Source organism: Carassius carassius, chromosome 44 (assembly GCF_963082965.1).
Source record: "Carassius carassius chromosome 44, fCarCar2.1, whole genome shotgun sequence".
NCBI classification, from domain to species: domain Eukaryota; kingdom Metazoa; phylum Chordata; class Actinopteri; order Cypriniformes; family Cyprinidae; genus Carassius; species Carassius carassius.
Genome location: NC_081798.1, coordinates 6,469,083 through 6,487,554, shown reverse-complemented (window position 1 = coordinate 6,487,554; position 18,472 = coordinate 6,469,083). Strand labels below are relative to the sequence as shown.

The 18,472-nt window shown below is 35.6% G+C and overlaps 1 protein-coding gene across 8 annotated transcripts in view; it reads right to left on the bottom strand.

Moving 5' to 3' along the window:
• Positions 1–18,472, bottom strand: part of LOC132126336 (membrane-associated guanylate kinase, WW and PDZ domain-containing protein 1-like) — a 127,375-nt gene that overhangs the window by 31,751 nt on the left and 77,152 nt on the right. For 5 of the 8 annotated variants that reach the window (XM_059537542.1, XM_059537540.1, XM_059537536.1 and 2 more), the window contains exons 3-9: positions 12,122–12,241; positions 10,341–10,547; positions 7,764–7,980; positions 6,524–6,606; positions 5,800–5,835; positions 1,354–1,411; positions 541–644 (exon numbers count right to left, since the gene is read on the bottom strand). In XM_059537542.1, the coding sequence (XP_059393525.1) occupies positions 541–644; positions 1,354–1,411; positions 5,800–5,835; positions 6,524–6,606; positions 7,764–7,980; positions 10,341–10,547; positions 12,122–12,241 (825 nt within the window). The remainder of the gene's footprint in view (positions 1–540; positions 645–1,353; positions 1,412–5,799; positions 5,836–6,523; positions 6,607–7,763; positions 7,981–10,340; positions 10,548–12,121; positions 12,242–18,472) is intronic. The other 3 variants (XM_059537538.1, XM_059537541.1, XM_059537539.1) reach the window with 2 other exon arrangements.

Genomic DNA, 18,472 nt, shown 5'->3' with positions numbered 1-18,472 from the left:
TTATTGGGTGAATTATTCTTTTAAGAAAGTAAATGAAGTTGATGAGCTAATTTTGACTTTAAAGGCTACTTTTTAAATATTTAATATTAACATTAAGGAAGAAAAATGGATTGCAAATGTTATTTGATGTTGACATAAATAATGGGTTCCCCTTGTTATTAACTAGGAATAAAATTAATAAACAGGTTAAACAAAAAAAAGACAAACTAGCCTAAACCATTATCATTTATTCATTAAAATGCATCAAGTCTTTATAATAATTTTAATTTAAAAAAAATCACCTGTATCCACTTGATGATAGGCTTCTCTTTTTGTTTTCTTTAAAGAATTAAACATTGATGAAAACAAACCTAAAGCACTGTTTTCAGCAGTAATGAATCAGTGAAATAGCTAAATTAAATGAATTAAAAACATAAGCCATGAAAAGATTTACTGTAATCCCAAAACCAAAGCTGCAACAAAACTCTAAATTAAAAACACGGACAATCAGAAACGTGTAAAAGAAAAAAAAAATGGAGGCATGTTGGGCCTGAAACGAACCTCGGATATACCGCTCACCTTCAGCAGGCTGAGACTGCTCCAATTGCTTCTTCCTTTTAGCCTCCAGAATTGGGTTTTCATACTGCGTCTTCCTGTTAATATGGCTGGGAGGTGGAGAAAAGGGAGAGAGTGAGAAAGAGAGAGAGGTGATAAAGATGAGCGAGCAGAGGACACAGTCAATAACAGAAACAGGAAATAGAATGAGAGGGCAGGTAAAGGTTGAGCATAAGGAGAGCAGGTAAGCGGACGGGAAATAAAGTGAATTAATTCAGAGAAAAGGCAATAACAGAGGCTTAAACTATGGCTGGAAGCCTCTGCATTAATTTAAAATTCATTTCAAACTGAGGGGCAAAAAGTGTGCTATTCTCTCTCATCTTCTGTGCTTAATAGCAAAATCTCTCCACCAGACTAGACAAGCTCAATAGCCTAAAATAAAACTCTTTTACCAAAAAAATACAGATTGCACCCAGCTGTGATCCAGGCCACTTGCACAATTTACTAGGCAAATACTGCTCAAAACGTATGTAGACATCTCCAAAGACAAAAACTGGAAGGCTTCCTGCCTCTGAGGTATTGCTTTGAAACAACATCAAAACATATGAATGCATTCATATTTATGTGCTACAAACCCAAGGGTCCCCGTGAGGAGAGGGAAAGAGAGAGAACAAGATTTCAAATAGTAACAGTAACAAAGGGTGCGCACAGCCGAAACAGAACAGACCCAATCAAAAAGATGGCGGTTGCTTCTTTCATGCTACAGGATGATGTCATATATTAAAGATGATTTGAAGGTAATATTGATGAGTCACTTACTCAACATAATACACCCCGTACACTGGATCATCAATTTTCTCCCAGCCTGAGGGCAGCTCTGGAAACGAAGCAAAACAGAAGACATTTTCAGCTCATTAGAACTCATTTAATGAGGCTTTTATCAAGTCTTTTGTAAAATGATGTCTTGATTTTTCAACCAATTCAAATTCAAGAGGTTTAAGACGAACAAGCTAGACGTTTAAAAATTATAATGACCATTTCGAGCAGATTATATAATTACAATGCAAAGCATCATTTAAAAAAAAATTGCCATTCAGGATTCTGGATACTGGATTCTGATTGGTTGCCAGATGTTCTAAGGTGATGGTTATTGTTATATCACTTCTCTAAATCACTTATTTCTATGATGTCAAAGAAAGAAAACAAAACCAGAAAACACTTTTTTTTCCTTTAATGGAGAAGAGAATAAAACCATCCCCTACTGTTAAAGTGATGGTTTTGAGTCTATAAAAGAGCATTGAGTGACTCATTTGAACTAGCAATCACAGCTTGATGCTGAATCAGTGTTCTACACACGGAAGCGTTAAAGAATTATAACAAGATAAACACATATACACAGGTTAACCGTGATATAGAGAACAATAACTGATCAATAAGACTCAGATTTAATCAAATGTAATGCAAACTCTTCAAGAAATATCCAAGGACCTCCATATTAAGTGAGACATCAGACTAGAGATACAGAATATGCTATAACAGTAAAAAGTTTGTGTACAGGTCTGTCATTTGTCTCCAAAGACACAGCTCTCTGACAAATCCTCCTTGTGATATTTACATATTTACATAAACAGAAGTTCCCCCGGCATTTACAAATCTCTTGAACTGGGAACCAACAAAAATACGAACCGCACCAAATATTTCAGGCAAGGTTGACAAGTGTGCAAAAACAACAGAAGATACTCAGAGTTTTGATGGCGACACTCTTAAGGCAAAACGATACACAACATGTCTTCCCTAGAATAACAGAATAATCATGAAAAGGCTCAGCCGCGTTTGACATTGAAATGTGCTTTCATGCATATGAAAATATTGCTTTCTTTACAATGGCAATGCCTGAAATGTCATAGCACCTGGGACACAGAGCTGTTGTATTAGCATAAAGCCTGCAGCACACAGGAAATTCATTGCAACACCACCCATAAAGAAAACCTGCCAGTGCCAGTCTCTAATAGGCCAATGAAAGCAGCACACATTTCTAATTTTTTGTGAAAGCAAGGACTCATTATCTCTTCAGAGAAGCAATAGCAAACACATCCGACTCCTTTAGTGCTCTAATGAATCTATAAATCTCAACCAACAATTACTTACAAATGACGATCTACTCGTCAACGATTCTCTCAGAAGGCCTCTGTTTAATGCATCTTCACCTTTTTGATCTTTCATGAGTTTAACAATTAATCAATGGTTGTTGTTTTTTTTGTGAAATTTACACCGTAGGATTTGCGCAAATGTGTAAACAAGCTGTCGCTAAATCATTGTTGTATTTGAGAAAGTTTAAGTGTGTAATTTTTTAGATGTTAAAATAATTAGCTGGGGGTAAAAAATAAAGACCTAAAAATCATTATAACTAAGCCATGTAGGTTCATTTACCCAAATGTGTAAACACTTTAATTCTGTAAAACATTCAGAACATTAGTGGCATCCCAGATGATACAGTATACATTATGCATTATGTATTATGTGTTTATCATCATGCATTGGAGTCGGAATTATCTGGAAATCTGAGGTGCACTTTTTCTTTTTGAAATCCGCAGTAACTCAGTATCACAATCACATACTACAAAATGGCTTAGTACAGTGCTTAGAAAAGTATGTGAATTATGATGTACCTATTGATCTGTCAGCAACAGATCAAATAGCAACACAGGATCAACCAATGGCATGAGTTTGAGGGCGGGATTATATGTTTGTTTGACCAATAACAGCAAGGGGGAATTTTTAGGGAAACCTGTATAAACAATTATTTTTGCAACTTAATCATTTGCTAACAAATTACAATTAGGTCCCATTACTTAATGCTAGTTGATGATTTAACTAACATTACACTGTAAAAAAATCTTGTAAAAAAAAAAAGTCAAATCACTGGAAGCAGCGGCTGCCAAACAAAAACAGTTTAAAAGTTAATTAAAATTAAAATCTTATTTCAAAGAGGGAAAAATCTTTGAAAAAACAGCTTTAAACTGTAAAAAAATAAATAATAATAATAATAATAATAAACAGTAAAATGACTGGCAGCTACGACTGCCAAACAAAAAAATTTATAATTAAAGTAAAATATCTTAAGTCAAGGAAAATCTATTATTATTTTACATTATTGTTTTTGCACTTAAAGGGGTGGTTCGGGATTTTTGACATCGGACCTCATTTTTAGGTCAGCCTGGTTGTTATTCATCAGTGGAGACATTTTTTTTTTAAAAAATTATCCAGTCCTTATATTTGGATAGATAGCCGATGCTAGGCTAGCGCGAGTCAATGGGTATATGTTAGCCAGCCATTAAAAACCGTTTTACCCGCTCCACAGTGCACCAAACGCAAATCAATTATAACACTAGACTATCGATGCAAATGTCCGTTAAGAGAATAATGTTAGAAATGAAACTTACCTTTCATCTCAATGATCCTAAAGGAACTAGTTTCTCAGCCGCTGCGGAATTTTACTTTGCTCCGGTTAGTAATGCGGCAAAAAGTAAACACAGAACAGAAGCGCACTACAGTCATTACATCCAGCTAACCGGCTCACTCGGTTGCCTAGGTAATCAATATCACTCCGCTGCTGCTGTCGACAAGGCTTATGATTACAGGGAACAAATTATAACTAATGCAATGTGATGAAAGGTAAGTTTGATTTCTAACATTATTCTAATCAACGGACATTTGCATCGATAGTCTAGTGTTATAATTGATTTGCGTTTGGTGCACTGTGGAGCGGGTAAAACGGTTTTTAATGGCTGGCTAACATATACCCATTGACTCGCGCTAGCCTAGCATCGGCTATCTATCCAAATATAAGACTGGATAATTTAAAAAAAAAAATGTCTCCGCTGATGAATAACAACCAGGCTGACTTAAAAATGAGGTCCGATGTCAAAAATCCCGAACCACCCCTTTAATTTGAATTCAATTTAATATTTAATAATGAATTAGTGTTGAAATTTAAAAAAAAATTCATTGCTACCCGTTCACATTAACTAATGTCAACAAATAGAACCTTAATATTATCCTTTTTTGTAGTTTCTTTTAAAAAATTATTCATGTAAAGAATTTGCATCATGAAATTTCACCCAACAAAATAATACAATTTATAAATTATTCATTGACGTATATATATATATATATATACATACATACATGTATATATATATATATATACGTCAATGAATATATATGAATATATGAATATATATATATATATATATATATATAATGAATATATATATATATATATATATATATATATATATATATATATATATATATATGTGTGTATGTATGTATATATATATATATATATATATATATATATATATATACTGGTTAAGAAGAGAGCGTTAACTGTCTACAAAAAGGAACTGCTAGCCAGTACGTCCTGTCCATCCCCCACATCATTACTGTGACTCTACTGACAAATTGGTCATTAATCTGTTTGCATCCCATCTTCCCTCTCTACAGGATCAAGTCTCTACCGTGTGACCGGATAGTCTCGTACCTACTGCCCACATCCCGCAGTCATGGCATCTATTTAATGGCTCAGATTTCTCAAATCAATAGCTTTTGACTGAGCTCTTCCAATCAGCCCCGGACACAAACACAGGGCTTCTCAAGGCCACTGCCTGCATCACCTAATCCATTACTAATGATGAATCAGCCCTTCAATTACAAAGGCACATTGAACAGCAGAGAGAGAGCTTTGCATGTTGATACAGTGTGCTTTGACGATGCTAAAACTGATTAAAGCAACAAATTATTCAATGATTTGACTCTCACCGTTAGCTCGTCATAATAGTTTCGGATCTCTAGAGCTATTTGCATGCATAATGAAAACGGAACCACTCCCAGCTGCGAGAATCCTGAGTTAAACTGCAAATGCTTCAGCGGTAGAAATAGTAACAATGAATATTTTATACCATGCAGTGCCAATGACATCACAAGTGAACCTTGTTTGAAAGTAATGAAATGGATTTCACGGTCGTTCCAAAATGAAAACCAAACAACTAGACTGAAACACATCAGTGCAGGTGCACTGTGGGCAGACGTTACCCTTTGCACTGATCTGGGATCAATTGTGGGGTGGGTTTTCATAATTAAGTTAAGCATTTGAGAGAAAACATCTGGTCCCAAAGCAGCACAGACGCATCGATCTACCCCCCAAAATAACATGCAGGTTTAGTCTTTACGGGTTTGTTTCCCTGTGGAATAGTGGCCTACCTAGCTCATTGTCCAATTCCTCTGTATGTACCCCTTCTTCTCGAGAGAGAGTAAAAGGGGAGCAGGTGTGCACAAAGTGGGGCGAGAAAAAGAGAGGAAGGGTGTCAGAGAGGGTTAGTTGATAAAAAAGAGCAAAATAACAACTTCAAGGCTTTATAATTATGCCACCATATTATATACACAATGGAAAAGTTTACGCAAATCATAAAATTTAAAATTAGTGGCATTTATTAACAGCAAAATGATCCGGATTGTGGCTGTTAATACAGGATTATTCTGCATAATCATAAAACTGCTCTTGGAATCACTCCAAGTTCCACTGCACAGGAAACCTGGAGGTTCAAAGGAGCTATTTGTTTTTGTGTGAGGAGATTCAATATAATCCAGACCCTCCTTATAGCATTATACCGGCTGCCTTAGTCATTTTGTCACACGGTATGAGATTGGCTGTTATAGCTATAACAGCTCAAGAGCGCCATCTACAGGCTATCGTGAGATTACAATGGCTGATGTGCGGACTTGAGCACGAATGGTTACCTAAAGGTCTAAAGCTGTATTTGCTATTGTGACAAACATTATTTCAAATTTTAGATTTGCAACACTAAAAGCATATGTATGCACAACACCACAAAAACACTCGCAAAAAAGCATTATGAATGCATGTCACCAAGAAACGGATATTAGCACAAGCAAACCGGACAAAAACTCAACCACGTATCCATACCATCATCTTCACATTCTTCCAGGGGTTTCTGAGGTTTGTCCAGGCATCGGGGATCTATCCAGGATGTTGTCTTTGTGTTGTGGCTATGAATAGATGCAGAACACAGACAGTGAGGCATTGTTCTAAAAGATGCCTGCAGAATAACATCCTGTGGCTTTTTTCTGCATCCCAGCAGGCAGGAAAATGTATACTAAAGTTTGACACTTCCTGACTTGATATCTGAAAAACTGCCAGTAGCAATATATAAGCTTAAAATAAGAAACACAAAACTACTGTAACCTCAGGTATTTATAGTGCTGTCTGTCTATGCATAGAAATATCTCAAAATAGCGATAGCGCTTCCCAGAAGTTTTAAAGGAATTTTGGACAATCGTGTAAAATGCACAGTTTAAAATCTATGCATTTCATTGCTTTAAATTCAAAAGATCAAACCAAGTTGCATCTTCAAACAAATGATCGTAGAACTTTTCTTAAATCTAATATCACTTTGTATGACACCCATTTGAGAAATTAATAATAACAATAATAATGTTTAACACCAACAAGCAATCATAAACAATTTAACAAATATATTAAAGTTTAAATATTAATGATATTAAATATGAAAAATAACTTAAATAACAATAGCAAATACTGGATAAATAATAACAATATTACATTATTATAACCAATTATTATCACAGATATTATAATAAAAAGAAAATACAGCTTTTTATGCATTAATTTTGCCTTTTCCTTATTCATTTTTGCTCTTAATTTATTTCAAATTGAAATTAAACATTTACTTAATTATGAAATATAATTATATTTTCAGTAGGAAATGTTTGAAATATAAAAATAAAATTAAAGTGATTAAAGTGACGTGACATTCAGCCAAGTATGGTGACCCATATTTAGAATTCATGCTCTGCATTTAACCCATCCAAAGTGCACACACACACACACTGTGAACACACATCCGGAGCAGTGGGCAGCCATTTATGCCGCGGCGCCCAGGGAACAGTTGGGGGTTCGGTGCCTTGCTCAAAGACACGTCGGTCGTGGTGTTGCAGGCCCGAGACTCAAACCCAAAACCCTAGGGGGTTAGGAGTCAAGCTCTTAAACCACTAGGCCACGACTTCCCACATTGCTACTTGGTTTGATATTTGACATTATTTATGCAGACATTTGTGCATTTTTCACAAAGTCCAAAAATATGTTGTGGTCACTGTAAACGATAAAGGCAGCAGTTGGTTCTTACTCTATAAAGTAGACCTCTCCGCTCTCAGTGTAGGCCATCTCCCAGTTTTCGGGCAGAGGCCCCAGAGGGTCCTCTTCCGTGGGATAGCCGGGGTGTGTGAGTGTGTTCTGAGAGCTCTCCGTGGTTGACGCCGAGGTGTTGTTGAGCCCGTAGGGTTGAACGTAGTCGCGGGGGAAGGGCCGCACAGAGGGGTGGTCTTCCAGTTCACTCGAGTCTCCTGCATGCACACATAAGATCAGAACACAAATACAGACCCTCTCAGTTCAACAAGGCTCTGGTTCAGAACTGCATCCTAAATGACTGTGGCAATGTACTTTTGCTACAGCTAATGATTTGGAAAGTGGCACCAGGCCCACTTCCTGTAAACTGTTCACACTCTACTGTACACAAATACGCATACCGACACCTGGCTGTCTGACACTTTTCCACCCACACCAAAAAATGAAATCACCAACATCCCCTCAAATCAATAGGAGTATAAACAGTTAACACTTAACCTTCTTGGAGAGGTGAGGAATCTAAACAAATCGACTCTCAACTACATTGCATGGCACGCCTGACTTAATTTGCGGCTTTAAATCAACCCACTCTGCCAAATGAAAGCCATGAACATGTATGAATAGGACAGCTTATTGCCTTTTCTAAATCAAGGGCCCTAGAATTAACTTGGATATTGAAAATAAAACGCAATAAAAGAAAAATTATCATACAGTCAAATATACTGTTGATGTAAATGCTTACAGAAATGAGCTTGTGTAATAAGTAGGGATGGGTACCGAAACCCGGTATTAAAATGGCCCCGGGGCTAAATTATGAAAGACCATAGTATCAGTAAGATCTGACGGTATCGGTTCTGCTTTCGGTACTGGAGGGGAAAACATTAATGTACTATGTATTTTTGCTTAATAATGTTATCGTGCACATTTTATCTCACCAAACATTTCTAATGTGCGATCATATTAAGACGTTTGTCTGTGAGATCTGCGAGATCTCTCATGCGCGCCGCAGAGGCTGTCTGTCAGTCTCACACACACACACCACAACGAGCGCGGCGCACGCACAGACATAACAGTATAAAAACTCCCGCTTAATAATAAAGAGCGATGATGGCGAAGAGATTTGCTTAATAATGTTATCGTGCACATTTTATCTTACCAAACATTTCTAATTTGCGATATTATTAAGACATTTGTCTGTGAGATCTACGAGATCTCTCATGCGCGCCGCGGCTGTCTGTCAGTCACACACACACACACAACAAGAATGAGCGCGGCGCACACACACGCATAAGGGGCCGTTCACATATCGCGTCTTTTGCGCAGGTCATGGTTAGAATACCGTTAAAGTACCGGACCGTTAAGCAGTATCGGTAAGAGTAGTAATACCGTTAAAACCTTAACGATACCCATCCCTAGTAATAAGGAGCAGGCATTTACTGGTATTTACAACCGTTTTAGGTGATTCAAACAAGTTGTGTACGGTTAACAACCAGTAATAGTGACATGTCTCAAATGCGTCTCTATTGTTTAAATACTCAAGGTCAGTAAGATATAAATTCATACTTTTATTCAGCAAGCGTGCATTCAACTGATCAAAAGTGACAGTAAAAACATTGATTTGAAATAAATGCTGTGCATATGTACTTTCAAAAATCATGGATAAAAATGCTTCACATCCACCAAATTATTAAGCAGCAACTGTTTTCAACTGATAATAATAAGAATTTGTTTCTTGAGCAGCAAATCAGCATATTAGAATGATATTATTAGAAGTAATGATGCTGAAAATTCAGCTTTGCCATCACAGGAATAAATTATATTTTAAAATATATTAAAATAATTATTTTTGAATTTAACTTTAAACATATTTAACACTGTTACTGATTTGAATGTATTTTTGATCAAATAAATAGTAAGCATTACACAGTTCTTTAAAAAAAACTGAACGATAGTGCCAGTGTGTTCCTCCATAAAGCACAAAAAAAAGCACTGCTTCCGAATATACTCCTAATTTCTAATCGCACAGCAAATGTGACATATGTTGAGAAGTTTCATTAATTAAACCTTAGATGAGTACCTACTCAGATGGGGTAAATGTATTCCTTTAGCGCAACGATTGATTGACAGGTCAGTGGGCGGTGCTTCATTGTTGTCCAGTTCACAATGTGCACACTGTGAATATGATCTGAGTAACAGAATCGCATCACGAAACTGTTGACTCCTATAATTAGTGCTGTCCACTTTTGATCAGATCACAGAAGATCAAAGTCAATACCTCTCAACGACCAGCAGCTATATCACACGGCAATCTAATCACAAAATGCAACCCATCAAATACTCTGATACAGAGTTTGAAGGTTGGTAGAGCATAACTGTCATATCAATAAATATAGACAAGAAGAGTCCATCTTGGTGTTTTCGAACACAAACAAAAACCCCTATCACAGCCAGATGGCGCCCTTTCCCCCTTCCTCCCTGAATCGTAATGGTGAAGGAAAAGGAAAGCAACAAAGAGGCATCACTCATGCCTTCTCCCATGTGCCAGACGGAAAGGCAAACAAATCGCCTCGCTGCTGACCTGTGAAGCTACTGTTCATTTCAGGAACCTCATCATCATCCTCAGTCTCTGTAGGCACTATTCCAGCATTTTGCATCTCATTGTAGGACTTGGTTCGGCGTGGGGTCGACTGCTGGGAACCAGGAAGGCTGTCTTGCAGAGCATCGCCAGTAATCACTTTCCCACTAGGGGGCTGGCTTGGTGGCTTGGGTGTTCCATAATAGTTACCTAGGCAACAAGAGGATATTACCAGCATTCAGAACAGGAGGGTTAAAGGAAAAAAAAGACATGATGATGTGGGGTTTTGAAAATGCTCTATTATGAAAATGACTGCTTGTCTTCGTGAAGTTTGTGCAAGGGAGATAATGGTATCAGTGTTGGCCGGACAATCAGGCGGTAATGAGCGCATACAACGGACAAAGCTGTCTGCCTGAAAGAAAAGCACTTCACATCATTTCAATCAGAGTAATACATCTGGAGTTCAGCCATGTCGGGCCGAGTGATAAACCTTTATATTAATAAAGAGATTCATTTTGACGAAACAACAGCAGGATGGAGTAAAAATAAAGATGTCAAGATTTTAAATATTGACAAAAGTGTCATTTGTTAGGAATTCAATAATTAAACACTTATTTTTCATGTTTTTTTAATGTGAATTTTTTAATCAATTATAATTATATATATATATATATATATATATATATATATATATATATATATATATATATATATATATATTAGATGATAAATAAACAAGCAAATAAACAAAGAAATACAGTTTAACAAATAAAACCTTTAATTCTAAGAAAGTTTTAGAATAATTTTTTTTTTACAATTTGATATAAGTAAGAATTATTAAGGTTATGAGCTATTTCTAGGTCAGGTCACTTATTAAATAAGTAAATTTGTGAAATTGATATATTGGATTAAACATGTTAAAATAAATAATTATTTGTTTACCGATCAAATACAGCATTTTAACCACTGCGCGAACCACAGTGGAACTTCATTGGAAGCTTCCAGTTTTATATATTGTTACTTTTATTTTAAAAAAGCCCCGTCTTTCAAATTATGTCTACTTTATCAGGAAATTCAAACATTAAATGGAGTTTTGACGCTCTTTGATGTGGCATGACATCACTGTAAGTGCGTCATTTCAAACTGTAGTGCGGAGCACGAGCACGACCATCCCTTCCTCTTTACTAATTGTTTTAATGTAAAATAAACATGATTGAACATCTCATGCATTCGCTCAATCAGTGTTTCAACCATGGAAAGAAAAAACTACATGTCACGTACCATTTCATTTACCTCAGGCAAGTCATCATTGTCCAAAGCTCATTATTTGCCAGAGAAAACTAAAATGATGTCTTAACTAAAACTATTTATGTTTCAATAAATCTGTTGTGAAACAAGTTATGACAGACACTGTGTAAATGAATATATTTCAACAACAAATAGAAATGTTATAGAGGTTAATTTAAAAACTGCATTATGTACAGTTTACATGTTTTAATATTTTGTAATTAAATGTAAAATGTAAGTTTGGGCTCTGTTGTTAATTGTAAATTTATAGTAATGTAAAAGGGCTCCCTATAGTTTAGAGCATATGCTGAGATTTATTTTTTTAAAGAACAATTTTATTATAATTGAATGTATTTAAAGAAATATCCTTTTCTTCAGTAAACCACTGTTTAATAAAAAACTTTTTAAAAAATTTATTCTGGCAATAAAGTAACATTGTAAAGTATAATGGCCAATCAAAAAGCATGTGTGTTTAAACTCTATAGATTGCAGTTTACCTTCGTAAGATCCGATCTCCAACAGTGTCCCACTCTGTTCAAGCTTCAGAAACTCGTCCACTGACAAGAAATTGTAATCTACTCCTGGCACCTCTCCGTCACGAGGGAGGCGGGTCGTACCTGTGACCAGCAAAAAAGGAGAAAGATCCCATAAGAGACTGACATCATGGAACTGCTAATTTATGCCTAAAACCACATATACACAATGTCTATGATTACCACCTACATCAGGGCCAACAACAACATGCTACAGTCTACAGGCTCCTGGAAGCCAAACGCTGGGTGTGAAAGCAGCGTGAGAGAGCTTTGCACAGCTAAAAGTGAAGATGTTGTAACACCTTGATGATAATTGGTTGTAGGATAGCAATTATTAAAGTGTGGCTAAACCCCAACTGTATTGCTCTAACTACATATTAGATTAAAGCAGCTTTAAGGAACAAAAAGTCCATATGGCTGCTCTGCCTCCTCTATCACATTCCCTTACACCCCGTTTAGACCTCGTATTAAAATCCATCTCAGGCGAGCCCATACAAATGGTAAGTACTAAATACGGGTGTAAATAGGGTTCAAATACAACTGTAAAAGACCAGCTACTGACCTGTCAGTCAACCGACAATGCACTTAACTTTTTTTAAATGATAAATGGAACTTTGAAATATGCCAAGATCTTCAAAATCTACCTTTTTGTATTTATGTATGTTTCATTTGGTTTAAAAGCATATGATTTCTACTATACTTCCAAAAAGATTACCGTAATTTAATGACTTTACATTAATGAATTTAATGAAAATGTCATGGTGTAATCAGCAAATAATAAGTAATATCATTTTCCGTACCATTGAATACACAAGTTTATACATCTTAAATCTTAAAAATAAAATACATTGCTATATATTGGGGTATAAATAAAAACATGTCAAGGTGATACAATTGTTTTGATATAGTTAAGAAAAATGTGTATATATATATATATATATATATATATATATATATATATATATATATATATATATATATATATATATATATATATATATATATATATATATATATATTAATATGCAGTATGAAAAAAAGAGTGTAAATCACCCCAATAGTAAACAAGGCCTCATGGATTTCCTTTTTTTCCCCTTTCTTTCTCCACACATTCTATTTAAATGGACTCTGATAGCCCAAGAGCATGTTTATTAGACACCGTGATCGATCATAACATCATCCACGCAAACAACACTCGCGCAGAAGTGAAGTGCATTTGCCCATTGCGTTGTACCCATAATCAATATCTCAGCTGTCATAAATCCTGACCTGTCTTATCAACACAACTGTATTTATTTGCACTTTGACACTGGGGTCTTCTGCAGCTATTTGTGATGCTGAAGGTTAAGACGGTGGCTTGGCAGTCACCACGTTTCCCGCGCTTGTCCCATTGCGTGCTGTATCTCCCCATCACGTGATAAAGCTGATGAATAGCTTATATAAATAGCACCCCACGATGGGAGATGCTTTTTGGCAGCCATCTTAGTGACAGTGGTGATAAATCAATGATGTGATGATAACTTAGTTCTCTCAACAACCTCACAATGTAATATTCTTTTTGGTTTACAGGCTTTTTCGACTAGTGTACACCACAAGCCCCAAGCCCCACAATGGAAAAATGTATTATGATTTCTACAACAATATTAAGCAGCACAATTGTTTTCAACATTGATAATAATAAGAAATGCTTCTTCAGCAGCAAATCAGCATATTAGAATGATTTTTGGAGGATCATGTGACACTGAAGACCGGAGTAATGACTGCTGAAAATGCAGCTTTGCATCACAGCAATATATTACATTTGAAAACATATTTAAATAGAAAACAGATTGCTTAAATTGTAAAAGAAAATGCTATTGGTCAAGCCAGAAGCTGACAACACGGCCTGCTCAAACAAAAGAGAAATGTTTTGATAGCAACACAGAGATGCAAATATAGTAGCTTTAGATGCTTTAGATGCCCAAGAAGCATTACACATCATCTTCATGTTATGACTCAATGACAGTATTAGTGGTATATTTTCACCTTCACCTCACTAACTGAATCATGCAATAACACACCCTAGTTCTGCTCCTATCAACAATAAATAGAAAACAAAGCACTTAGGTTCATATATACTATACACTTTACACAACATGCACAAATGTGAACCAATGTCACTACTGCAAGCAGAAAAATGAATTCACAAATATATAAATAGCATAAGTGTCACATGATGATATATTTTCTTGTTGCTATGGACAACCCTTGAAGGATACAATCTCCGAGAGCCTCGTCTATCATTTCTGAGGGGATCAAACCATTTTATATCAGACACACACTATGCCACACAGTGGAAAAAACACTCTCAAAAATGAACATTGTGAAGGCAAGCACCTTTATGAACTTTTATATCAGGCATGCAATGGGTTTGTATTTGCTAAATAGCTTTTATTTTTAGGTATTATATGAACTTTGAGTCACTGACATATTTTGGCAAATTATTATTTATAGATTTTTTTTTTAAGAAATTTTGAAGAATGTTGGTAACCAAAGATTTAGTTATCACTGACTTCCACTGTGTGAATGAAATATATATTTTTTAATTTTCCCAATTTTTTGACATTCTGTTTGGTACCTCAAATCCATGAATTTTCCACAACATTTTCAGTCATTTGTGAAAACTAAATAAGGACTTATAATTCGGATCGATTTGCTAACAAAATTGACAATTTTATTTAAATAAAAATCTGCTGTTGTGGAAATCATAATACACTTTTTCAGGATTCTTGAATGAATAGAAAGTTTAAAAGACCAGTCATTATTTTTAACAGAAACATTTGCAAAAGAAGAGAGCCTATGATTTTCAGAAATATCCATGATTTTCCCTACAATTTATAGTCCATTCATTTCCATGACTTAAAAAACAACACTGAAAGCTCGCTGGGTGCCCAAGTGCTAAATGGACCAAAGGTGAGGAGCAGTGACAACAAGCATCACAATCTGCAGCTGTTCGATCCCAGCCTACACACACTCATCAGTTTTGGGTCAGCGATTGTGAACAGAAGGGGTTACTGTCACCAAATGGCATGATCCAGGGCCAAAAAGAGTAACAATTACCTAATGGGGGTTTACAACCCTCTGCTAAATGATAACTCCATCACTGACACACAAGCGTCTCAGGCTGTAGCAGCTACCACATAGGCTACTCGCTGTTTTTTCCAAGCAGTGAAGTGTATGTGTGGCTGGAGACATTCTCTCTCCGGAAAAGAACAGTGGTGCTTCACAATGAATCAGCATCAGGAGTTCCCACAATGCAGCCTGGGAACATGCAATACGTCCATACATACACACACTCAAATATAACTTCAAACTATATTGGTATATTATGCGCAATGTGGACAGTGCTTTTAATGGAAGTCATTTTCCTTCTCAGAGTAAAAAAAAAATAATAAAAATAATAATAAATAGTAATTGTGCATTTATATGGAACCATGTTTATAACAAAGAACAAATAAAATGTAAATAAGTAGCTGTGACAACTCAGAAAATTCTGAGATTAGCTATATATCTCACAATTCTGACTCATTATTCAAAATAGTGAGATATTAACTCAGAATCATGAGATACAAATTTAGGATTGAGAGTTATATACTCAGAAATTTGAATTTTGAATTAATTCTTGCAGTTCTTGATTTTCTTTCTCAGAATTTCAAACTTGCAATCTGTGATAAAAAGTCTAAATTGTGAAGTTGTGAAAACAATTTTTTAAAAAGTCAGAATTCCGAGTTTACATCTCGCAATTTAAATCTTGCAATTTAGACTATTTCTGCAGATTTTATCTCACAATTCAAGTTGTGAGATAGAGTCACAACAACTGTGTTTTTATTCCGTGGTGAAAACGGGTGTACATTTTCACAATTGCCAGCATATTTCTTACAATATGACAGTTATTTCTCATAACAGAAAATTTATATATTTGGGAATATTTATATTTATATTGCATATACATTTTAAAATGTCTTACATTTACCTTTTTCTTTACTCAAAAGTGGAAAAGGGAAATTCTATCATCTTCCTTCCCAAAAGGGAAGTTTAAAAGATCCATCATATTTACTTTTTTTCATATGTTTTCCTCACAGAGGTGGATTGTAAACCATCTTCAAAAGGTAATTTCACAGAAAACAGGATTATACCCCACTCTTCTGATATAAAGATAGACTGGAAAGTTGCGCAACACAAAGACCATTTATGGAAAATAAGTTCCAGGTCATTCTGTAATCGTCACAGTTTTGATGTAACTGCTATGAGGGCATTAACATATTACCTCCAACATTTACACATCAACAGCTGTTCAGTATTCAACAACACAGCCTGTCTTGATGAATGACAGTGTGAACTACACCAGTAGTTTTCATATGCAAAGAAGTTAGCCAATCATAACAAAGGCCATTTGCATTTAGATGCCTTAGATAAAGGTAGTTACTTAAAACAGCCTGTTTAATTCTACAGGTCACAGAGAGGGTGTAAAATGGTTTTGTAAAATAAAATACAGACAAAAACCTGAGCTAACATTTTAAGTGTGCTTAAGAGAAAATATACAGTGCATCAAAGGTGTAGATAAAATGCACTGCATCCCTCTCTCTGTGGTATGATAAATGTAAATGTTTTTAGTCTGTTCTTGGCCTAGGTGTAAGTCAAGGTCTGGTAGGTCTGGCTGAGATGTTGACATGCAGTCTGATTCTGGATCAGTCTGTCAGGCAGTAATCCCCTTTAGACTCCATGTAGCTTAAACCTGGCTGAGCTGTTGACTCCACTAATGACTGATTCTGGATCTGTCCGTCATATTGAACGGCCTTTCTTCCTCTCACCTGTGAGCTAGCATCAGTCTGTCCTCTCTACGGAAGGAAATCTGGATAAATACCGCTTCCTGCATGGGAATTTAAAGGAGATGTAGCTTCACTAATTTTAATAAGTATATCAAAATAATTGACACATTTGCTTTTAGAGGAGTAGTTCACTCAGAACAAAAAATGTCATCATTTACTCCTCAATTTAAACCCAAACTACTTTTGTTTCTTCCATGGAAGACAAAAATGCTTTGTGGAATGTACCTATATTTAAATTTTGGCAGATATGAAAAAAAATAATCATCATTATTATTTGTCCAAAAACAAATAAATGGTAAATATTAAAATTATTATACTATTGTGTCTAAATAAATCAAATCAATGTTTTTAAACGAAGTGAATTTAAGTGTAACAGTATAAAAACTTCACAATCACGGGGAGAGAGGCAGGAACCGGCGGACACTCAAACAAAGCTTCAATAAAAAAATAAACACAAAACAGCGCAACAGCACCTCACGGACGACTGCCGCGCACAAACAAAACCAAAACACAAAATAAAGTCCAGGCCTGGTCCTCTCTCGTCCTTCACTGTCGTCGCTCCTCTTTTGTATCCTTCCGATCTCCTCCGTGGGACTCGAGACTGGTGAGTGGAGCAGGTGTCGCTCATTTACAAACCATTTACAAAAAACCGTTCCCACGGCTCTCGGCCCCGCTCCACTTGTCACATTAAGTATCGCAGCTTAATAAATGTACATTATGAATGTACAGTTCAACTGCTATTAAATTATTAGCACTTTTAAAGTTTGAATTGAGTGTTAGATGATGATAAAGGTCATTTAAATGCAAACACATAAGAGATGAGCATGCACATTTAATTATGCAATGCCAATTGATATATAATACACATCAGATGATAAACTAAAAATAATCTCTAAAATATGCAGATATTCCATATGGTTCTGATACGTCATGTATTTCTAGTTACAGTGGACTGGAACTGAATTATTTAAGCTACAAAAATGACAATGATCAATTACAATGATCATGACATGTGAAAAACTGACCGAAATCTATCACCAGATAGATTGTTTATCAAATGTTTCACTGAACACACCAAAATGAGTAATTGAAAATCTTGTTTGGACTGTCATATGACATTAGAAGACTTTGAATATAGCTCACAATTGTGTTTTTGCATCATAAAAGATTTGCTTTTGAACAAGCACATTTCTTAAAATTACATCTCAAGTATTCCATGAAAGAACGAAAGTCATGTGGATTTGGAATGACATAAAGGTGATTAAATCATGACAGAATTTTAATTTTGGGGGTGATTTAATCCTTTAAGTGAACATGTAGTTAAGGACAAGGACGGAATCTCAGAGCTGTGTACGGAATTGGAATGAGTGCAGTGATTTGGCAGCAAAAACAGAGGCTCATTCATTCTTAATGAAAGACCGGTCCCTATTTTAAGCCATTTCTCATC